Source organism: Poeciliopsis prolifica, unplaced genomic scaffold (assembly GCF_027474105.1).
Source record: "Poeciliopsis prolifica strain line A6 unplaced genomic scaffold, Auburn_PproV2 SCAFFOLD001, whole genome shotgun sequence".
Taxonomy (NCBI): Eukaryota; Metazoa; Chordata; class Actinopteri; order Cyprinodontiformes; family Poeciliidae; genus Poeciliopsis; species Poeciliopsis prolifica.
Window position 1 is genome coordinate 18001804 of NW_026562376.1, and position 25029 is coordinate 18026832.

A 25029-nucleotide genomic window follows, 5' to 3' on the forward strand; every position below is an offset into this window, starting at 1 on the left:
TTATGGCCAAGGCAAAGTTGAGACCAAAATCAAATTGAGAATCTGACTTGAAATATTCACAGACGCTCTGCCTTCGATCTGGCTGAGCTAAATGACGTTGAAAATAATAAAACATCCATTGATTAGCAAATGCACAACCTGTGGAGACAGACCCCCTAAAAACAAAAAATCTACAGATTATTGACTGAGAAGGCTGAACACAGACACAAGCCTCACATTTCAGACTTTTAAACAATACGAAAACCATTTCTCCCTTTTCTTCCGCTCAACAATTTGTGTTGGAAGATCCAATAAAATCCCAATGAAACACACAAAGGGCTTTGGTTATAATATGACAAAATGTGGGAAAGTTTGAGGGTAATAAATGCTTTCATAAGGCACTGAAATTAATCTCTTCCTAATCAAAATACCTCGTATTCGCCAAATAACCCAGTTATTAATGCGTGCCTCCCTGTAACGCTGTGGAGCGGCTCCAGAACCGCCTCCAAGAGCGGGAGGCGCACTGAGAGAATGCAAAACAGTTGTGGTCCACTGGTCTCTCTCTTTCTCTCTCTCTCTCCACAAAAAAAAGAGAGAAAAATGCATCTTGAGAGTCCAGAACTAAGCCTGGATCTCCGAAAATGGGAACAGCTCTTCGCTCCTGAGCTCCACTTGTGCTGACGATGTTCCCAACATCTGCAGATGTGCGCAGACACAACAGGAAGACTTTAACGAAGGACTGCGTTCCTTAACTCCGCACGCCAGAAGGCCTGTGACATGTACAAAGACGGCTACAGAAATCTGAGTACATCTTCAGCCGTGCGCCACCAAAGATTAATATATCAAAAAAACCAAGAATGCAGCCTACGCCTCTTGAAAAATGTGGGGCGCTTGCACAAAATGTTCATTTAATTTCTACTGATTGCATCCGCGTTACGCTGCAGCTCTGCAGCTGCTGCGGCTTACGCAGCTTCCTATGATGACACACGAGAGCATTCGCCGACCTTTTTCCACAACCGCAAACTTCCATGTATTTTAATGGGATTTTTAGACCAACACAAACTTAGCGCATCGCTGTAAAGTGGAAGAGGAAAAAAAAAGGACAAAGCATGCTCTTCAAAATTGTTTCCAAATGATAAACACATAAAAAAAACAATAATAAAGTTTTCATACCTCAAACGGTTGCAGAGACAAACAACACTAATCATTTGAACAACCACATAAGGTATTTGCAACCAAGTGCTGCTAAATATTAGAATAAAACGCACAGTATGAACTCAGGGTGGTTTATAAATTACTTCCAGGCAGAAAACCTTGTGAATGACTTATGGGAAATTTGGAAAAATATGCCTAAAGTCATCTAAATAAACACAACAGTCAGGAAATTTGGAATCAAAACTAGCAGACGCACTAAGCAATAATAACTAGACTAAACATTTCCTGTTTTATGTCAATGAGGATCATTAAAACTACCTCTATTTGCAGGGCAAGATCCTGATGCAGCAACGGGGTTGAATGGAGGCCCGGCTGTGGATGTATTTTAAGGCAGTGCCTCAAACTCTCTGCTTTATTATTTGACGTCATGGAAAAAAAATAAATCAAAAATTAAAACAAATCAGTCAAGATATCAGGAAAGGAACTCCACAAGTCTGGTTTATCCTGGAGTATAAGTTTCAGATCCCTGAGAATGTGCCACATTCATCTGTTTTAAATCATTTTAAATAATTATAACTGAATGCCAGAGGAATGTTCAGCTATAATATTGATCAGGAGGGATGGGTGTATTTTAATGCAAAATATGTGAATCAACCCTCAAACAAAGGCATAGTTCACAACAAATAAGACTTGCACCGACTTAGGTTGAAAGGTCACGCATAGTGCGGAAAATGTTTCATCGAAAACCAGCATCAAGACAGACAGACGACAGTTTGTAAATGCAAAAGCTTTAAATTTTGGTCTCTCAAAGTAGAAATGTTTTGCCATAACAACCGATTTATGTTGGGGGGGACGCTAAATTCACAACAGTCCACATTATGAAGTACACTGTAAAACAAAAACATCTCGAATTTACAGTAAAATCTCAGCAGCTGTGGTTGCCAGAAATGTATCGTATAAATACGTTAAAACTCAGCAAATATTATAGGAATTTTAGTGTATTTAAATGATGAAATTACAGAAGTTTATTGTATTTATATGGCAAAATTCTGTTTATACTGTGAGTTTTACTGTTTAAATACAATAAACTTCTGTAACTTTATCATTTAAATACGCTAAAATTCCAATAAAATTGACTGAATTTTAATGTACTTACACAATAATTTCTGGGAACCACAGCTGCTGAGATTTTACCATAAATTAGAGACGTTTTTTTGTTTTTGATTTTTTTTACAGTGCAAGACAGACAGCATCCTACTGTGGCGGTGTTGTGTAATAAGAGTTAACTTATCATGACAACAACAAAAACATTATATCTGCAGAAACAAGCAAGTAAACTGTTGTGAGTCGCTTCAGAAAAGGCCTTTGACCCATGTCACACAGTTTAAGGTGATAATTTATATATTTTTAAAGAATCTCTCACATTACCATCCAGTCATACACTCTGTCATGATCTAAGGCAGGAAGATTTAGTGTGATTTAATGTTAGACCGTGAGATAAAACAATCCGTGTGTATATACCTGTGTGAATGTACTTCTGATGGGTATTTATGAAACGTAAAGTAGAAAAAAACCAAACCAAAAAGAGAAAAATCAACACTTGTGACCCCATATGTTCAACAATAACTAAATGACATGTAAACACCTGATCTCTGACAAATCACCGCATTTTAAATTGAACTCCAAATGTCTTCTTAAGGCACCAGGACACAACCAACAGGAAGAGCTTCATCTCTTTTCCAAACGGGAAACTTAAATCACTGAGTGGGTCATTTACTTTTGCTGAATGCACAAAAGGGAGTAAAAGAAAGAAAAAGCATAACATTTAACAATGCATCTGAACATAAGATGTCCCAGACCAAAAAGCAGGTGAAGGGGGAATGCAGTTAGCCTGCTGATGCAAAGTCTGACCTGGTTCGTTTGTCAAGAAAGCTAAAGTGAATTCAGCTAGCCCTAACAAAAAAAAAACAACTGCTGAATTATATGCACCGTCAAACCAACAGGACAACAATAAAAAATAAACATTAAATGGAAATCTGAAATACAAATACAACAAACTCACTTAAACATTTTACTACTTCCCAGCTCTAAGCCTACATTCCTGTAAGCTTCTTCCTTCACACAGCGGCCAGGAAGGGACACAACCAATTTAACTCGATTAACAACAGATGTGTCCGTCTAATTCCGGCTCAGCGTGACTCGTCTGCAATAACACCGTTAGCCGCCTCCTCATTTGAGATATCGGTTTTCAACCGTACAATTTCTCCATCAGGCCCGAAGCGCGTCTCTGTGTGTGCAGCTTTTCCAGGACACCGCCGCAGGTATAGGCCCACCGGCGTAGGCCCACCGGCGTAGGCCCGCCGGCGGCACAAGGCACGCTGCAAACGCCGACAGGAGCAGAAACTCCGTCGACAGAAAACAGAGCGCGCAGAGAGAGCGAGCCCCTCTTGACTGAGGCCGTTGGTGAAAGAAGAAAAAGTCAAAAAGATTGGGTGTTGCTGGTTTAAGTTTTAAGCTGTGTGATGCGCGCGGCTTGGGTTTAAAGACACATGTCATTGGGTTCAGTGGGTTGGGGACTGGTACCAAATGCTTTAGATTCTTCAGAAAATCAAGACAATATGATGGCATGCAGCTCTTTTTCCCCCTCCCTCTGTGTAAATAAGACAAGCGCATTTCAATTTTCAGACTACATTATTGGTAGCTCAAGCGGTTCAACCATACCGAGCCTGGCAAAAAGTATTCAGACCACATAACAACCACAAGCTGCTGTTTGTACGTTTGTGTAATACAACAACAATGTTGTGTGTCCTTGTAAACTAGGACAGAAAGTCATATATTATATATTAAGGGTAAAGGGCAAAAACTGAAAAGTGTGGCCTACATTCGTCCAAAATCATCTGAATAGTAAGACAAACTCCCACCTGCCTGTTTTGATCTCAAGCAGCATCCCTGACAAGTCAGGGATTTAAATATGAATTTAACTCTTTATGTCCTAAGTTTAAAATCTCCACATGGACATTTTTGCGTATTTTAACTGTACGCAGTTCTTTAAATGTCCTGTGAGGAAATATATTTGGCCATTTGTCCATAACAGCAGGAACTTTCAATATCTAGTGAATTATTTTCCCAATTTACTGACACTCCCTCCTACGGAGGGGGATGAAATTACCGTAATAAGCCGATATTGGCTGTATGTCTTTCCTTTCAGAAACCGTTGGGATTTTACAGTGTAGCGGAGTTACACTACTGCAAATCTGGCTGGATCGTCGCCGCTACATTTGAGGACTTATAGGGTTAAAGCAGAAAGCAATTTCCCAAACTTTAAGCAACCCGCAGAGCTCCGTTCAATTAATCAGCTCAAAATGGAAACCCTGCGACACAACCTCAAACCTACAGAGGCAAAAAAATTTTATTTGTACAGCACGTTTCAGCAGCGGGCAATTCAAGGTGCTTTACATGCTGCAAACATAAAACAACAAACACATTTTAACAAATGATATCATCGCAATCATCAAAAATCGTAAAATACTGGGGTAAAGACCATAAAAAATTTATGTATACTCCAGTTATTATTTATTGTTCGGGATTAGTGAAGTATAAAAACTAACTGCTGCTTCTCCATGTTTGGATCCGGTTGTGAGTGCGCCGAGTAGACTCGAACCAGAAGATCCGAGCGGTCTGGAAAGTTGGTGTAACGACAACAGATATTTAATGCATTTCAGTGCCAAGCCATTCAGATTTATGAACCAGCAAAAGCATAAAAAAATAAAATAAAAAAAACATCTATTCAAGTAGCCAGTGCAAAGACTTCAGAACTGGGCCATGTGTTCTGTCTTCCTGGTTTCAGAGAATGTGAGCAGCATTCTGGATCAGCTGCAGCTGCAGGATTTTTTTGGGGCAGACCTGTGAGGACGCTACAGCAATCAGTGGAAGTAAAGAAAAACACATGTATGAGTTTCTCTAGATTTTGCTGTTAAATTATTCCTTTAATCCTGGAAATGTTCTCCGGCTGACAGAAGGCCGACTTTGTAGCTGTCTTTACGTGTCTCTGAAGGTTCAGGAGTGAATCATCTGCTCAGTGCTGAAAAAGGTTCATAGACCCTTAGTGACATTGCAGTGAACGGCTGCGCATCTTCTGCGTCATTACGGTAGCTAATTGTATCACGTGTTGTTTTCTGAGCTGGCTGCAGCATGTAGACAGTAAATAACAGGTACCCCAAGCTGGAACCTTGGGGTACCTGAGCTCTGATGAGACGTTACCTGTTGACATGTACTTTAGGTGAGACTTGAACCAATTGAGTACTAAACCAGAAAGTCCAACTGACCCAGACATGGCCGTCCACCTAAACGTGTAGCTATCAAAATCCGTTCAAATTTAAATCAGATGTATTGGGAGTAGCACACACAGCTTCTTTTGCACCTTTTTTTTTATAACATTATTCAGTGTTGGCTATCTAAGTCAGAGATAAAACAGGGGAATATTGAAATCTTTCTGCCCACTGTCACTCATTCTTCACAAATTGATCTCATTTCTGAAGAAGCCCAAAATGGCCCCAAAATGTAATTCCTCTGTAAAAATAAATGTCAGCGCTCCAAATGGTAAGCCCTGTACGTACATAAACACACACGCACACACACACACACACACGCCCACACACGCACACTGTACCCTTTTCCCTGTGGTGAAAGAACTCAGACTGACCTACTCGAAGCTCCTGACCGAAGACCGTTCTCTCTCCCAGCGCCGAACAGTTCCAGCGTCCATACCGGAACTGGTACTGGCACTCATTGATGCCCATTTGGGCGCCTTCGCCCACAACAATGATGGCGTCTGGGCGGCTCTGGCAGATGGCCCGCTGGCGAGGTGCCAGCCCCGGAATCTTGTTGCAGATGATGTTGGCACCCAGAGCCACAACCGATGACAGGGCCCTGCCGGAGTCAGAGAAACACACACATGAAACAGATGCACAGACCTTGAAAACATGCTTGCATCACATCTCTAGTAAATATGTGTAAATAACGTCATCATACATGTGTAATTTGACACGGTAAACTTATTCTGCTTCCCTTCTAGAAGTAAAGAGAGCGCGGGATCTTTGACCACTTGTCAAGTTCTGCTTCTCCTCTCACAGGTTTTCTGTAGGATTTATGATTGATAGTCGTGCAAGAAGGTCGACCCACTTTTATGTTTATTTGACAATATGTATCAGACCAAAAGACCTCCTAAAATACCCAATGGTAACTCAATTCCAGCTCTGTTTAAAACGTCTTCTTATCTGAAAGGGGCAGAATTAGGGATTTCCCAGCCACACAAAATCAATTTATAGCACAATCAAGTAACTATGTTACATTCAGCTGTTATTAAAAATGCAGAGTATGTCAAATATGACTCAATAGAAAACTGACTTTGTCATTTAACACCTTAAAATTGGGTTACTGTCTCTTTAAAAGCTCCTTCTCCTCCTCTGTCTGAAACTCCGCCTTCGCCTCCGCCGTCACAACATGGCTCCTCTTTAACAATGTTTTAACAGCATTGCGATGAGAAGTAACTCCTGTCATGAGATCAGCAAACGCAGAGTTCCTCCAGGTGTTTGCTAACTCCCGCTGGCTAGTCTGAAGGAGCGGAGGGGGCAAGTTGTAGGAGAAGGCTGATCTGTAATGCTGAAGTTTGGAAACTGCAGCTCCTAGCTGGAGGTTCGTCCTCAAAGAGGCGGAGCTACGTCCACCCAGGCATTTTGTCCAGCTGAGTGGTTGCCATGGGAAACAAAGGGATTTGTCAAACATACATGAAAGAATCACGACAACACTCCAGATATGCTCATGATGAGGGTATAACATGATGTAAAGCTAAGAAAAAAACGTCAGATTTACAAAACACTGCCCCTTTAAGCAGTTGCAAATTCCGTGCAGTTTGACAAGTTTCCAGCTTTCTTTGGGAGAAACACTGGCCCACAGCATCACACATTCTCCGTATTTAACACACGAGATGCTTTTGAGCCTCCCCCTCGGCCCTTTGTTTCACACAAAACCCACATAAAACTGCTAAGGGAGATGGAAACTTACAGAAAGTACCCAGAAAAAAAGAAAGAAAAAAGTAGGATGCATGTTTGACTACTGACAGCATTCAGTGCTGGCTCGGATGATGGGAGTCTGAGTAATGAGTTTGGGGTTTTATGCTAATTGTTTGGTACCATAGCACTGTGAAGGGCTTCCAGGCTCTTATGGAAACACATTGTACTCCATTGTGGTTTCTCTCGGTGTGGAAGCAGTGTCCCTCTTTCAAACAAATGTCACACAAAGTAATACGTCTCAGGCTTTGCTTAATTACATGTTTGAGGCGGACTCCTGAGGTAACGTGCCACCCTCGCTGTTCACAAGAGACTGTTTTATCTCCAGCCACATCCCATAATTAATTTGTAATGAGTACATAAAACAAAAACAAAACAAAACAGAAAAACTTTTTCAACACAAATCGCCGTAATTCAAGGTTATTACGCATTAGAGAAAATGACACACACCTCCTCCTCTTCTTCTACCCAGAGACAACACACATCCAGTGATTTGCTGTGAATACACAGAAAACACATTTAAAAGGTGGGCCGGTTCTGCTGCTGAGGAAGCCAAAGGCGAACCGGTGCCAAAAACAAAGTGCCGACTCCATCCAGGGCTCTGTTTGCTGCCATCAAGACCGTGTAGATACATACTTTTTTTTTTTTAAACATGTCGAGGACGGGCAGCCAGAAATGAGCTTGGAGGAACACTGCTCCTTTTGAAATACGACGTTGACCTCGAAAAGGATTAACCGCAGGATGGGGCGAACGAACTCAGGCGAGTTGTGTGTCAACGAAAGCGGGATGGCGGAGCGTGAGGACGGAGAGGCGGCAGGGAGGGAGTCAGTGGAAGAATGGGTGAGGAGGAACAATGCTGAAGAATTATAGTCTCTTGGATTTAGATTGGAGTTTACAGAGCTTCTGGGAGAAGACCACAGGCTGAGAACTAATATATTTTTATTTGGTAAAAGTCACTCCCAGATAATCTCATCTGGACAAGTACATTTGCTCCACCTCACAAAAAAAACAAAATACTTTTACATTTTAGGCACGTACAAACTCCCACAATTTTTTCTGACTATTGGAGTGGGGTCTGCTTGGTTCGATCAGGGACAAAACTGCAATACTTGTTACGTTTTCAGTTGATACGGTTTGCCATCATACTGCCATGGCAGACCTTTGGAAAACCATTTCCCCCTCCTCGCCTGTGGTGGCGCTGCACAAAGAACCACGTAAGGAAATGACACAAAAACCTCCGAAGATGACATGAACCCAACTTTCTTCCGAAAATGTAAAGAAAAATGGAGTGGCATTTGATTGTAGTGGTTGTTGGATTTCGCTCGAGGCATATCTTGCGCTTGCACTAGACGCATGTAATTCCTTTTTGTTGTATTTACCCAGAAAGCTGTATGCAACAATCCACTTCCTGGTTTCAGAGTGGTCACTGGCGTTCACATATGCATTCAAACCTCACTAGAGTTCACTACAATCAAACTGACAGCAAGCCTTTCAGGCACACCAGACTTCACTGTTTTGGTTCGCATCAGAGTTCAATTACGCATTCACACCTCCCCAAATGAACCTCTAGACAAATGAACTAAAGTTTCATAAAAGTGGACCAAACAGGTGAGACTAAGACTGCGTACGCAATCTTAGTCTCACAGTGGATTTAATCACTTACAGGAACTAATATATATATATATATATATATATATATATATATATTGTACCTGGTCAGAGTAGCTGGATTTCCTTACAAAGTAAATGGGGTGGAATAAAAATGTATGTCACACTCTTCAGATTTTTTTTTCTTTTTTTTTTACCTAACTTTAGAAAAACCTGTGCTGCATAATGTTCTTCCTACTTCCAAAAAAATGAAAAAACAAAAACATCAGTTTGATGTAGAAACATAAAAAACCTCAACAGGAGTGAATACCTTTGCAACGCATTTTTAAAAAACGATGTTTATCAATGACTCCTGGCATATTTTTCAAACCTTTTTCTGCTTGTTGCAGAAAAATGTCTCTATAGGGGATATTTAATGCAGTTGCAGCAAAAAACAAACAAAAAAAAAAAAGAAGTAAAAAATGACTTTATGTCAAGGAGAGAATAAAAAGCCTTAAGGCGGAGGCCGGCTGGGAACAAGGCATTTGTCAGGTGCACAGCAAACATTCAGGCCTTCTTTGCTCTCACCGCCGGAAAGCCATTTGAACTCCTCTGACCTTTTTTGACCCCCCAGCTGTATACTTGGTTGTTCTTAGCAACGGCGATGTCCCGTCTGCACAAGCCGAATGGGGCGGATTCATTAAGTAAAAGCAATCTGCAACTGGAGAACGGGGATACCGGCATAAAAGACACTAACGTTACCAGTGCCGCTATACGCTACAGATTCTTTCATTTAGTGTTTGCGTTTCTTTGCTGAAAGCCCACGCAGACGTTTTACTGACTCCTTCTCTTGAGCGGTTTCCCTCGCTCGTCGCCCGTACTTTCTCTGAAACACACAGAGCTCCAGCGCCGTCCCAAACCATCGAACACCAAACAGGGAATTCCAGAGCTAAGCTTTTAAATCCCCGCATCATCGCGGCGCACAAATGTGATTCTGTTTGCTTTAGCCCTGTTCTCCGTTTGTGCCAGCAGGGGCTCGGCCGGGCCTGGGCTGGGGACGGTTCGCCGCCCACGAGACAGGAACACCGACGACCGAAAAGTGTCACAAAGTCGCGCCCGGGCAGTACAGCAGCCACTGAAATGATTGAGTACCGGCGAGGCATCAGCCTTTCTGCAGCATTACCCAACGTCAGTGGTTTAAAAGAAGAAATGGGGGAAAAAAAAAAAAAAAAAAAAAGCTTGAAGGTTTTATTACTAAGCAGGGTGGGCTGAAAAGAAACCATACCCTCATGGCATACAGCGTGCTTCCAGCCACCCACTCCATCACATGAAACACTATGAACCTGACTGAAACGCTGCTAAGCTCCGGGGGCATGCATCTTCCGCTGAGGAATGCACTTACCAAAACGCCGGAGACACAAACGAGTCAAGTGAATAAAAGCGGGGAATTGCTGTTGTGTTAGCGCCGAGAGCACGCCGTTTCCTCTCTGGCTGCTCATTTACAAACTCTGTGATTATTTAACGGGCGCAGCGCTGCCCGCTTCAAAAACGTCAAACAGAAACCCCCCCACCCCGCCCCTGTTGATCATAAACCTCGGAACAAACAGTGACACGGCGCTGCCCCTTCCCAACCTGTTGCTGCGCAGTACCCAGCAGCTGAATGCTACGGTTGTAGCGAATATGTTTCACCCTAAAAAGCGTAAAATACTAACAGCTGTAGGTCATCAATTAATTTCCTTTTGGTTCAGTGATGACAACTTACTTTTTCTATTTTGAATTAACTTAAAAGTTACACATTTTTAACCTCAAGTAAATTTTTACTTTAATTTTACTTGAAACAATTAAGTTCAATGCTGTGTTTGTATGTCATGACACAAGCTTCACCAGGGACAGAACCTGGACCGACCAGGGTGCAGCGGGAGCGCTGGGTTTTAGCACAACAACATGAGAAGGCCTCAGTCACCGAAGCAGGTTCGATTCCTAGCCTGATGACCTTTGCCCCATTCTTTTTTTCTTCTTTCATCACCTGCGTTCCTGTTTCTTCCCTCTTAAATAAATGCTGCATGAACCAAAAAAAAAAAACAAAAAAATCTTTTGGTTTCATTAGTTTACTTGTGACATAAACTAAATGATTTGAATAAGACTGTCTTAAATTTGTCAAGTTAAACAAACTTTGCCCTTTATATCCTCAATCTAAAATCTCCACCTGGATATTTTTTTTTTTGCCTATTTTAAGTGCACACAGTTCTTTAAATGTCCTGCAAGTAAATATATTTGTCCATTTATCCATAACAACTGGAACTTTCAATATGAAGGTGTTATTTTCGCAATTTACCGTCTATTAATAAATTAATTTCACTGCCTGCTGCGTTGGGGGGTGAAGTCACCGTAATAACCCAATATTACCTGGAGAGCGCAACATCTCCCCTTTCAGAAACAGTTGGAATTTTTCAGACAGCGCTACATGTGGCGGAATTGTGGTACTGCAAATTTGGCTGGCTCGCCGGCACTCAGTTCAGTCTGGAAGGGTTGAGAAATTAAGTTGGATGAACTTAACTGAATTACTTGTTACCAATTGAAGCAATTCAACTAAAGCTGGTTCAACTATTTTCTTTTTTCAGTGCACAAGCAGCAAAATCCATAAGTAGAGAATAAATGCAGCATACTTTTGGTCTAGTTGCTGGTGCGAATTTCTTCATACACTTGAAACTAGGCAAAACCAACTAGCAAGTAACTTTTCCACAAAATACAGGAACTTGTTTTATGTCAATAATTCTGGCTATTTCACTTATAACAAGATATTTTTCTCATGTCATAAGTAAAATACTCCGCCGGTGGAACTGGTATGTTTTCATGACTTAAAATGAGCTCCTATATTTTGTTATTTGTTCAGCTTGTTCAAACATCAAAAAATACTTGATTAGGTGTTTTTGCTATGTGTTAGAAACTTAGAGAACATAACATTATTTTAGCAGCAGGACAACTAAAAGTTGTCTCCCCATTTTACATACAGGCGATTAGAACATGCTGCATCATTCTCTTTTTCCTTTTCTCCTCATCGCACCATTTCTTCCTCGGGGGGCCATCTTTCATCTTTCAGAGACAGTCTCATGCGGGCCCCATGTCTGGTCGGAGAGCGTGTCGCATCTCAGCATGAGGCTCCAGCTGCAAGCCAGGGGGAGCTTTGAGGACGGGGTCTGAAAAGGTCGGTGGAGCATCCTGGATCTGCGTCAGAGCAACCAGAGGAACAAACACTCTGAAATGTCTCATCATCTGCTTTGTTCCCGCTTGTTTCCCTGCGTTTCCTATACGACGTTTTACTGGATATTCACGCTGCTCTAGATCTTGAACATATGCTCATTCAGTTTAAAGATTAAATAAGACGAAAAGGACAAAAACGTATTTACATTGCACATACAGCATGTAGGATCCAAATGCTGGTCATAGCAGCAAGGCTTCTCCAGAAAGCAGAGACTTTGCTATTGCTTGCTTGCCACAGGCATTTTAAACAAACTCTACGAAGGAACATGTCAAAATATATTTCGCGAAGACACGGGCATGTTGCTTTTAACCCTTATTGAAACGGCTGGTTAAAAGATTTGGGCATAAATTATGCTGAGAGAATTAAAACAGACACTGTTCTGAGTGGCTTTGATGTGCAAGCCATCCCTATTCATAGTAGTGGAAACCACATCTATTTTGGACTCAGGTTTGGGGTCTCTGGGCAGCAAGAAGAGAGAAGAGCAGGGATGGAGTGGATGAGGAATTATTTTTGGAAAAAGCCAGCGTTCTACTTCAGACAAACGAGGAAGGAAAATATGCCTGTAGCGCAATCAGTGCGTCGAAAACCGTGACGTTTTAACGGTCGTGTCGCTGTATTTAGCCGTTTCGGCGACATGCAGCCCCGGTGTTGGCGCTACGGCCAAGCGTGGCTGCGCACTGCAGCTGGCTGATACTGCAGCATCTGATTCTGCTCTTTCAAAAAACAAAAACAACTAAAAAAACATTGATCACCTCTAGTACAGCATCTAGCAGATCAAGATTATTGCTGAATTTAGATTTATTAAGACACAACTTGCGATTTGTCAAGACATAATATTTGGAAAGGGAAAAAAAGGTGTGTAAATAAATGTACTTTTGGTGGTAATTATGAACAACTTTCTTCATGACAAGCATACAAACTGCAGTAATACATCAGAAAAGTATCTGATGGGCCAAGGGGGGGCGCTCGTCCATTCATTCAGCTCCACTGTCTGGAGACGCCTCTGCATCAATCACTTGTTGCCAGCAGGTCAAAAGGACGCAGGATCCAACACCAACACACATTCACACACACCAAGAACAAACCGAAGGTGACGTAACAACACACAAACAAACAAACGTCACCGCGCACACATTGCATTTTCCCCTCAGGAAGAAAGTGAAATCCGAAATGTCTAGAGCACCTCTGCCACTCAGTGGCCGAAATGAACCCGAAAACAAGTTTCTGGAGGAAAATCATAATTTAATGGAAACGAGCGTATGATTGATCAACATGTCGTTGGCTGGAACGTGTAAAAATAAAATAAAATAAAAAAAACCCGCTTGAGGAGGCGGCCGATTGATCAACAGCGCGGCTCGTTACGCGCGGACACAACGCCGCGTTCAAGTGCAACTAATCAACCCACGTGGATGGCTTTCCTGACGGTGTGCACTGTCAGGAAAGTGCACTAACTAACTTCCCCTAACTTCATTTTACAAAAAAAAAACGACGAGAAGAAGAAGCAGCATTGTGATTGGCACTGAACAAACAAACAGCTGGTTGCGCATTACGCGCTCTCCAAAAAATTTAAATAAAAATAAAAACCTTTAACTTTATCCACAGCGTCAAAACGTTCATGCACCTTCAGATGTACTTAGTGAGAAGTGGGATTAGCTACAAGAAAAGTGAAATGCGGCGTGGATGTGGGTTGAGCCGCGGAGCAGGCAGGCTCCGCGGCTCATTAAGGAGCAGCTGGGTTAATTGGCTCTAACTCACAGGTAGCTTCCGCTCGTCAGGATCAGGAAGATCTGCGGGTAGTAGACTGACAGCAGGACACTGCGCGACGAGATGATGATCATGATGACATTGAGCGAATGGCCACGCTCGGACAGGAGTGAGACGACGCCGAGACAATTAGGCAAAAAATAATGGCAAAAAATAAAAAGAAATATGTATATATTCCCGCTTTTATGCACGCTCCAGAGAGAGAGAGACCGGAGATTTTCCTTGCGCGGCGCTCCCTACGCAGCTCCGAGCTCCCAGCAGGGCCGTGTGTGCGCCGAGGTTGGCTCTGACATCTCTCAGCGGCCGAGGCTCTTTGACGCGCACTGCCGTGGGCTCTCCGAGCCGAGCCGGAGCGATGATGGTTTTAGGGATTCTGCATGGCGAGGAAAGTGCCTCTTCTGCGCTCTCATGAGGATCGCGGCTGCCATTGGGCAGGAGGAGACACTGCTATCCGCCCACTTCGCCACGGCGGGACAATGGGGTGACACTGATCCGAACCCCGCCACCCCACACCCCACCTCTCCCCCCTTCCCCCACGCTGGATGTGAAGGAGGTTTTCATTCATAATCTGCCTCCATAACCACCATCGCCGCCGCCGCCGCTGCCCTAAACTCATCCAGCGAAAAATAAACAAACGAAAAGAACTGCGTGAGTTTTGAAATAAACCATGGTAGCATGATTTGGGGTTTTTTTATACGCGGATTTAAGATTACAAATTAAAATCTAATCTCGTGCGCAGAATGACATGCGTAATGAACGACCAGGATCATTATAAGTTACATCATTTCCCTCAAGAACGAGACGCTTAATTAGATCAATTCAACATCCCATCCCGCTGTATCAGGATCATCTTTACATTGTCGACATGATGAGCAAGAGAGAAATTTGGTGGTTACCCTGCTGTCACAATTTGAACGTTTTTATTTTACTAGAGCAGGTTAGGACTTAAAATAAACCTTGCTGCGTTCAGTGCACCTTTTAATATACTCATTCCGTTTTAAACAGCTGCACAACTGTGCAAATGTTGTCTGAGTGCTGAATTTAAGTGCTTAAATTCATACTGACTCAAATTTTATGTATTTGTTTTGAAGTGACATACAAATGAAGCAGCAGTTCATACAAAATGATGAATTTAGGAATTTCTCAATCCCTGTTTTCCTTTTTATAGATTTAAATCCTACAAATTCAGATCAAACAGGACTAAACATATAATGAAGGTAAGAGTTTCTGCAGTTTTCCTTTAGAAAACACATTTTGATTGAAAGTTGTACATAATTTGGGTTGCAGTTTGACTTTTAATCATTTTAATCTCAGTCATCTGACGCTAAATGTTTGCCGTTTTTTTCTCTTTAATTGTTTTGTCTTTAAAAATGAAACATTTCTGACTCTTTTTGTCTTGTTCCTGGAGTCGACTTGCTTTTTTTATGTTGTTTTCCCGCTGGTTGCAGTCAACGGGGAGAAACCTGGCAACATGTGGCCTCCGTTTCTGCTCAAGAAGAGTTGAGTTGCCCTGGCTGTTTTTCAGACTCGCCTGACCTTCGACCTCAATTAAAATAAGACCTGATTGGACTTCAGCTGCTTTAATCTCTGTTTTACTTGTTGAGGAAAACGTCAGCAATTTCCATTGTGAGTTTATATTATTAAGTGAAACCATGGCTGAGATTGGCTTACTCTTCCAAACGAACATGGGTAGTTTGATCTTTTCGTCACCTGAGCGTATGCGGTATGTGCAACTCTAACTTGAACAAAATGACCTTCTGAGGGTTTGTTTGTATTTACATGCACTGTGTTAAGTTGCAAAGGCAAACAGAGAGCCGAGCACGAGCACAGAGCAGACGAAGCAAGGCTTCGTCAAAGTCAAGCGCTTATTAAGCGAGCGTGTGAGATCTAAACACGCACGGCAAATTGTTGTTGCTTCGCATAGAAATGTGCTCTTATCTCAGTCTCACTGCGTGCTCAGGTTAGAAACGCCCGCTGCAGTTTTTGAGCAAAACTACAGGAAAAGTCAGGGTTACATAGTGCGGTTTGCAACACCCACACCCGGGATCACAACTGGTACCAGACGTCTGTCGGCTAAGGGGTGGAGTCACTGGCTATGTCACAAGAACGGCTACTTTACAATAAACGGAGCCGCCATTTGTAAAATCTCACAACAACGACTGTTGTGAGATTGTGAGTCTGTCAAAATGCCACAAACTGAGCAGGATGTGCTGCATACAGATCCCATCAGGCTAATTTTTGAGCACTGGGGCCGCCCAACATGGCAACCCCACCCACCGGAGCAGTCACCCGTTTGTAACGGAGAGCAGAGTGGAGCGCAGCCCGGTCGAACCCCCTCCCTAATGGAATTGGGCCAAATGTGACAAGCTAGCTAAATCGCTGTTTCTTCAAATATAGGCTACATGGTTTTCCACCATTTTAAAAAGAAACAAAAATTCAACTAGCTTCAGACGAAAGCATAAGACGCTAGTGAAATAGCAGCAAACTCTCTTTTCTGACAAGGTGGCAAGTCATGGCTGGATGTTGAGTTTGTTTGCAGTGATTACCTTCAGGATTAGAAGCTCAGCTTGCTAGCAAGTTTCAGTGTAGCATTCAGGCTATTGCTAAGCTACCTAAAGCTGGATACAAACTGATACTATTTATTTTAGCAAGGCAGCACAGGAAGCTTTGACCGCCGCAATTAAGCTGATCATTGCCAACAACTTCCTAGAGTTAGGAAGCTCGCTAAAGCTGACTTTAGCATTAGCACTGCTGCTAAACTAGGTTACAAAGTTTTATTATGGGCCTTAGGCTTTAACTGATATTGCGTTTATGTACTTATTGTTCTCTGTTGGATACTGCAATGAAAGGGAAGAATGGCTGACTGGACTGAACAAACATGTTCATTAAATTATTTTCAAAATAAGGCAATATTGTTATAATTTAACCATTAATGTGCATCGCATTTACAAACTAATACACTCAAGTGAATTTGTATGTATAATTCCCTCCAAATCCCCTTTTTACAGTGTAAAGTCTTAGTCCTTGTCCTAAAATAAAGACAAGTCATCAACAATCTGTCTGCCTGTTTCTTATTCTTTGAATTAGATTTCCATTTATCCTGAAGATGAGAGCTATGATGTTATGACAGTTTTAATCCGAAAAAGGACTCATCTTTGTTTCAGCTGATATATCTATACAAACAAGAGGAATCTTCTGCATAACATTATGAGTGTCCAGTGGAATCAGAGCAAGGAAATAAAACACTGAAGATTTTTGTCCCAGGGTTTTTTCTTCTCCTCTCTTTTTTTCGTTCTTTTGCCCCTGCATTGTGACTCTCACTCAACACCTGCACTGGAAGCAAAGAGGGTACCATGAAAGATTTTCAGCCCGAGTGAAAGGATGGACGGACTGAGCCAAGAGCTCCAGATTAGTAAACCTGTAAATGGGTTACTTTTACCTCATAGTGGAGCTATTGTCATGCGATCGCCAGAGAAAGTTGGGAAGGGGCAGCCAGATGGTGAGCAGCGATAAAGTCAGGGTGGCACAGCGGAGCTTAACGCCACAGCGGAAATGTTATGCTGGTGTTTTGTGCACAGGATGCTTGTTTAACTAGCCGAAGCTCATGCCACCGTCTCTTGAATCCATATGTCCACTGGACCTGTTGTGCATTTAATCTGTTTGGTCGAACGGAAAACCGTAAAAACATTTGAAGTCAGTTTCGAGCAGCGAGTGACTTACTTAAAAGTGGCTTGTTACGAATGTCAAAACGTTGCATGAGTATTAATAAATAAATAATAGATACCAGTATCCTCTCTGTCATTAAGCCTTTTTACTGTGCAGCAGAACAACAAACAGCATGCGACACCATCTTGGGGTTTAACAACGCTCCGCTACTGGTGCCACTGTTCATTAAGTTCTCAGGGCTTCACCAGATACTTTATGTCTGGTTTTTGAAAATGTGCAATCTATTCTTTTCTTTTTGAACAATACGACACATGGCTAATTGCTGTCAGAAACGAAAGGATTTATATTCATTGCAGGAAGCATAAAAAACATGTGCTTTTGGGATGAAGTGCAACAGATGGCATATTTAAATTTACTTCTTATGACATCATTTTTATTTATCTTATCCAGTGCATCGCGACCTTTGGGACTCATTTAAAATCACACACAGAACGCAAATCAAGTTTCAAGGATCGGCCCGAGGTTAAAAGATACCTTAAGAAGAACCCACTTCGACATCAACTTAAATTCGCACAGTGCATGTAATCGCACCGTCCATTCATCCGTCACCTACACCCTCTTATCCCAATGCGTAGGACCTTCTGCCTCGCAGCCATAAAATTGTTGTGTGTAAAAATCAATGGGTACTTCTTCCCAGTTGATTTATTTATGAGATAAAGCGACATGACTGATGGGGTTGTCGAACAAAACGCCTCCTGATACATCGTCGACTTAATCAAAAGTTGATTAACGAGTTAACCGTGAAATAAGCTGGTTGCTCTGCGACGACATGCAAAAACTGACTGTGCTTGAACCATTCAAAGGGGAGCATTTTATGTTTAGGAAACATTAAAAAAAAAATGTTTGCGTTGACAACAGAGTGCAATGCTAAAGTTTAAGGTATAAAGCCTAATATGAGAAGAATTGTAAGACCTGTAAATCTCAACATGCATTAGGAAAGATTTAGGGACATCCACACGAGAAGTCATTATCTGGAGCACGGTTTGCGTTGCGACCACATAAGCTGCAAAAAGATAAATCGGAACAGGATAGTTTGACTGAGTTATTTCATTTTAAAGTCTCTAAGGTGTTGAAAAATGATCAATTATATTAGTTACTTTGTTTTAACATAATTCTCTCATAATTTCACAAAAAACAAACAAAAAAAAAAAACACTTTTTCCACTTTGATATTCTTCCCACAATCTCACAACAAGATGAAGTTACATTTTCATATTTCTGTCTATGGATGGTTTATACTCTATGTGCTACTTGGGGAATTTCAATTCATTATTTCAATTAAGCTGTAAACAAAATGAATGTAGCTTTAATTTAGACGCACATAAAAAACAATGCAATTCATGCATCAAACCCATGTACACAATTCAAGCTGACTAATTTATCAATCAGGTCTACCTGAACATTTCAGTTGAAAACTTTGTCTTTTTGCTCTGTGAACTGCAGTGGAGCCCCCAGCCCCCAAGTGAACTGTGCCCAGGCCCTCATATATCCTTGGACCGGCTTTGGCAGAACAAAGTGGCAAGCAAAACACGCACCAAATATAAGCAGCTTTCGCAGGGCATGAAGACGTTGGCTGATGTATCATGATGTCGTGTGTTTGTGTTTTAAGCTGAGCCATTGCAAAACAGGAAAAGATGCAAAAACAACAACAACAAAAAATGTAAAGAAAATCTCAGTCTAGGCGATGGAATGTGGAAATACAACTCAGTCTGCCGCTATTAATGAAGGTATGCAGGATCGGGAGCTGAGACACTGGCTGAAATGATCTTGTGCAACAACCAAAAAAAAAAAAAAAAAAAATGAGCAGAATCTTTTGACATGAAGCAAATAAAACCTCTCGCAACAAGCAAGTGGGCTCTACGTATGACTTTTTTTTCTAAAAGTTGATGCATCTAATTTTGATACTGAATTTTTTTTTTCAGTGTGAGATCAAAGGGCACTTTATATATATATATATATATATATATATATATATATATATTATTATTTATTTCCTGTCAATTTTACAAATCGGAAGGAAAGCTATGAGAGAGGAGGGAAAGAAGAAGAAGATAAAAACCAACCAACTCACCCTAGTCTGAGGTATATGATGCCAAAACACAGGAACACGTAGAGACTCCACTTTCGGAGGGGTTTGTGCATGATCGGTAGCACTTTATCCAGAGGCCATGCACTATTAACACAAAGTGGCGTTCGCATCTGCAGCGGTCCTAACCCCCCCAGAGGCACGAATACCGCCTGGTTCCCGTCGCGTCCAGCTGCAGCTCCTCGGGGATCCTCGGCGGCGACAAACCCATCGTCCAGAACAGGTTGAGATGCTGAGAAGAGTTCCGAAACGAAAGCTGGGAAACGGGACCGCAATTTGAAGAAAAACGAAACAACAACAAAACAAACAACAACAAAAAAAGGTGAATGAGTTCTTGGGAGGAAGTGGCTCCTATTCGTCCTCACTTCAACGAAACAAAATTCTAATTAACTTGTTCTCTCTCCTCCCCCCACAACCCTCGGTGCGTCTTTAAAAAGGTAGAAGAAGAAGAAGAAAACAAGGAGAAGGGGAAACACTGCTGTCTTCACGAGACTGGAATCCAAACTCTGTGAGTCTGACTTGGAAGAATTTCCCCTCAAACTCTCGGCATGTTACGACCGTCCAACAGCCAGGTACGTCTGGTGCAGGTAACAAAAGGGCTGTGCGCTTCCTCCTCCTCCTCCTCTTCCTCCCACTCCTCCCCTACCTGCACGAGATATGCAGTGAATGGGACGGGCTTCCAGGCCGAGCTCAACACGTGTAGTTGTTATACAGAAGACTAACGAGGAACGAAACGGAATGGCCTTTTTATAAGCCTTAACCGGGCGCTTGCAACATCACGGCGTTGCCCCGGCAGTGTGGGCTCTTCCCCTCCCGCTGTGGCCCCTCCGCCCCCCGGATGGGGCCACACCACAACAGTAAGCCCAGTAAAAATAAATAAATAAATAAATAAAAACCCAAATGGCTTTCCAGCTGTTTGCACTACAAGACAACACAGCGCTGCATGAGTAATAGTGAGTAATTATGATGAACTGGCTTTTCTGATAAATATGTCGCATCGGTGCCTTTTTCTGTCAGACCCACTGGGGGCTGGAGGGGGGGAGTCTGGAGAAAACAGATTGTTGTTTCTTATTGAGTTGTGAATTTTGTCCAGATGTAGGAATAAATCCCTCGGGGTTTTCATCACATAACTCCCTCTGCTGGCAGTGAGACCTGTGTGTTCATTGCGTGAGGTCAGTTTTGGTTTGTCATGCTGAGTTCCTTAGTTCATTTCTTTTGGGTCCATTTTTCCGATACTTTTGAGATTTGTCGTTGAGAGTAAAATAAAACGAAGACACTTTTTATATATCCCGTTGTCCTTGTGCCCTACTGGTGCGTTTAATGAAGCCGAACCGAACGGCATGCAAGCTGCCACCTCCAACGTCCTTGGTTGGTTTTGATGCAGTTAAAAAACAAAACAATAAAAAAACAAAACAAAAGCCTTCCGGCAATATAAGGCTCAGCATATATCAAGTGGAACAATGAAGGAAAAAAATAATAAAGTGCAATTGTCGAATTCAAATTAAGATTGTGAAAGGGAATTTATACACAAAGGCCGGCCTACAAAAAACGAGGAGGGGAGGGAGAAGACACAGAGACAAATAATGCATAAATATAAACAACTAATTCAAACGAAAACATTTCGACTTTAAGACAACTATAACAACAAAATAACCTAACACCATAAGTGCTCTAGCAGTTATGGTGTTAATAGAGAGAGAGCTGCCAGCAGCCTGATGGCTTGTTCCACTTTCTGGTTCGCCTTACAACCAATCATCTTCTCCCAGCCGGTCCTTCAAACTCAGCAAAACAAAACAGTTCATGATCTAAATAAACATAAGGAGTTTACTAAATGTGTGCCCCCAATTTAGTAAACAACTGAATGCAATAACCGCCACCAAAGAAAAAGTGAAATTATAAATATATTGTGTGAAAACATTTCAGTGAATACTAACACATATTGTCAGCTGCTACAAACGTCACCGTCTGTTATTTTGATTTTATGTGATAGATTAAAAAAAACAAAAACAAAGTGCATACATAATTATGAAGCAGAGAAAAAAACTGACATTGTTTTTTATAAATAAAATATTATTTTGTATTGCCCATCCTTTAATCCATTGCCGCTAAATACAATTATGTGCAACTATGATTCCTTAAGTTCCTTCTAGAAAATGATATCAAAGTTTTATTTTAAATGCAGAAAGATCTTTTTTCCTACTTCATGTGCTGACATCCTTTAAAAACTGGGGGACTGGTGAAAATCGCAATTATCAGGGAAGGCCTCAAAGAAAATTTACCATTTGTGCAATCTGTATCAGTACTGGTATTGCCACTGGCCTGATCAGTGCATCTCTGGTTACACTGTAAAATATATATTTAAAATATCCCCCAGTGGTCTTGTCATTTTTGCAATTTGCCACAATCCATGTAGAGGTCCTCAGGGTCCAGGGGCTTTAACGTGTTTTAGCTATTTCCCATCTCCCACACACACATAACTAAAATGAATGGATGATTCTTGAGGATGTTGACGATGTATTGCAATCACTTGACTCATTTGTGCTGGAGCAGACGCTCACCTAAAACCTGCTGGGCCAGGATTGGGGACCCCCGATGTCGGGACCAAAAACGTGAGAGAAGCTGGAGGGAAGGACGTCTTTCTTTTGAGAGATGCAATGGGACGATCCAACTCCCAACTGAGAATCTGTGGCAGGAACCGAGAACGAACGTTGACGCTTTGTAAACAGAGTCAACCTGCGTAAATACGTGTAAGAATATGTGCCAGTCGGATGAAACCAAACTGAACTTTCTGGCTGACGTGCAAAACTAACTCCACACACCGTCCGAAATATATTGACCCCCTTCAGGGGGATTCCATGTCTGTGATGCTTTCAACGTCTCAGACATTAAATAGGTTTTCACAGACACACACTCCTTCCAGTCGGACTGGGCTCAAACCCTCTTTCTGAGGAAGGACGGGGAAAATCCTTCCAACTCTCGACGGGATCGACACATACAGTAAGTGAAGCGGGGTTAGCTTTTCAGTCTTAACTTTTGCATTCTTTTCATTTTCATTGTCCAAACTTGGCTTCGTAAAATAACGCATGACACGACTCACCCTTTCCAACCATTAAAAAAAAAAAGACATGAACATTTGCTAACGTGTTGTAATAATGACAGCATAAACTAAAATTACAGACATGAGTTTCCTGAGTGCACAGACTGTGAGGCTGTTGTTCAGCATGAGAAACAGACAAAACCGCAGAGACCTTTTGTTTCAAGACATCCCCGCTTTTATTGTCTTGAGGCCTTGTTTCGTTCAAAACATGCCCATCAAAATTCCAGATGGATTTTCGAAATAATCAAAGTCAACTCCAGGGAACCAGGGTGACATAAAAAAAAAGACATCCATTTGATGTCTACCCTGTAAAAAGATGGTGTTGTTTGTCCTCGAACGTTCCTAAATCACAGGCCTGGGTGGAGATGGTCCCTTTTAGTTTAATTAAAATGTTCAAAGGCCCAGCTCCGTTTTTATGGTGGCTGGATGAAGACCGGGGACAGTGTGTCGTCATCGCGTTGCTGTCAACGGCAGCATGGTCCCGGGGGCCCTTCCTGGCTTTTTTTTTTGTTTTGTTTTGCACTCGCTGCGGCGACTGAAGGCCCCACAAATCAAGCCGGAGACACAGGCACTGTTCGTACTCGCAGACTCTCTCACACGCCGTAGCACTTGGGTGGTATCTGGAGGATCCTATGACACACTGTTTATTCAACTTCAAAAAGCTGAGGCAGGGGATGAGAGCACTCGGGTTAGAGAGGACATCAATCTGAGGACGCCACATCACCGCGCGTGCTTCACGCTGCACATACAGGCCGTTGCATGTGAAATATTTCCACTTAGAGGCTTCTGAAAGGAAATCATTGTCCTTCTTGGACTTTTTAAGTGTCCGCCAAGCTTCCCCCCCAACTCCCTCCTTTCTTATTCTTTAAGATTGCAGTGCATTGTTATTAATCTGCTCGGATCGTATTTTCTGCAAACGTTAAAGATTCAAAGACTCGGAAGACGAGAGAGGAAGATCACACTTTTGGCAAGCATGGGTACGCTACGCCGCTTCTGTCTTTTTGAATATTATTAAGTACTATTGACCGACGACTAAATAAGAAAACCCACCGGTCGCCCATGTGTTTGCATGGGAGCTGGTTCAACTGGAAACAGTGAGAGGGCTGAAATGCAGAGCGTGCCAAACCACGGAGTGGCGTCTGGGGCTGGGTCCACCGCATCTACTCTGGGCCCCAGGCAGGAGGGGGAAAATAGTTATACTTTGCTTGCAAAGTCCCCCTTTCCATCTCCATCAGACATCTCAGTAGAACTGTTCGCTCTTCTTGAGTCTTACACTTCCTCAAACTTTTCTTTTTTTTTAACTTTGTAAGAAAGTGACCGGGGCGTCAAAGGTTAAACCAGCCAACGACAGTCTTCCTATACTTAACTGTGCCTTTGACCTTCAAGATGTTCCACCGCAGCTGAGATATGGACACCCAGTGTTGTGTGATTGAATCCCGGCTCACTCACAGGAGTAGCAGGTTTTTCGACACTTTTACTCCAGTGTTATGAAACGAGTACCACCTCAGTAAATAACACATTTTGAAAGTACCGCGATCTTGACAGACTTTTTAAAACAAAAGTGCAACTAAACGGGGGCTTTCTTTAAGACCTTATTACAGCTTTGACCTCATGGGCAAACAAGAATTTCTCTTCATCCAATTTTTGCCTTCCACTCAGAGATGTGCAGTTTTTACTACAGCCTCATAGGGGTGGCACCGTGCCCGTTTGTCCGATCTGTACTCAGAGAGGAAGAAACAACGACTAAATTGATTTTGCACAGAGAGATAAATTATCAAACATGAAAAACAGCAAATCTTCGCACAGTGTATTTCTTTTTAAAACATTGTTGTTGTTTTGCTTCTGATGAGACTCATTCCTTTCTTCAGCTGTTGATGGTTTGGCGCCACCCTTTGACCACAACCTTTATTGTCACCATTGGCAGTTAAAAAAAGGGGGTTACAAAGATAAAAAAAGTTTGCGTTACAAAGATAAAAATTTTTATCTTTGTTGTAGAGTAATACTGGACGGGTTAATAACAATTTGTTGTCATCAGCCATAAAAGCAAAAGAGAACAAAACAAAAATGTGAATTTTGTCATTTTTATCCCTCCATAAAACTGTAGATTGGCATTGGATAATGTAATATTATGTTATGTTTAATTTTCACTGAAGTCAGTCAACTTATTTTACAAAACACATCACTAGAAGGTGTAAATCCAATTGGGAGCTGAAGGTTTCTCACCAAAATATGGTCAACTTGGACATTTTTTGGCAGTAGGTTTGTTTGTTTTCTTGTGCAGTTTTGCCAATTTATGTCTTAAAAAA

The 25029-nt window shown here is 42.0% G+C and overlaps 1 protein-coding gene across 2 annotated transcripts in view; it reads right to left on the bottom strand.

Annotated features, from left to right (window-relative positions):
• The window catches only part of wnt7bb (wingless-type MMTV integration site family, member 7Bb), a 43436-nt gene extending 23153 nt beyond the window's left edge, over positions 1 to 20283 (bottom strand). The window contains exons 1-2 of one of the 2 annotated variants that reach the window (XM_055036993.1): positions 19612 to 20283; positions 5837 to 6063 (exon numbers count right to left, since the gene is read on the bottom strand). In XM_055036993.1, the coding sequence (XP_054892968.1) occupies positions 5837 to 6063; positions 19612 to 19739 (355 nt within the window). In that variant the 5' untranslated portion in view covers positions 19740 to 20283. Of the gene's footprint in view, positions 1 to 5836; positions 6064 to 13806; positions 14211 to 19611 lie in introns of those variants that run through there. The other variant, XM_055037001.1, reaches the window with a different exon arrangement.
• Between the last annotated feature and the right edge of the window lie 4746 nt (positions 20284 to 25029).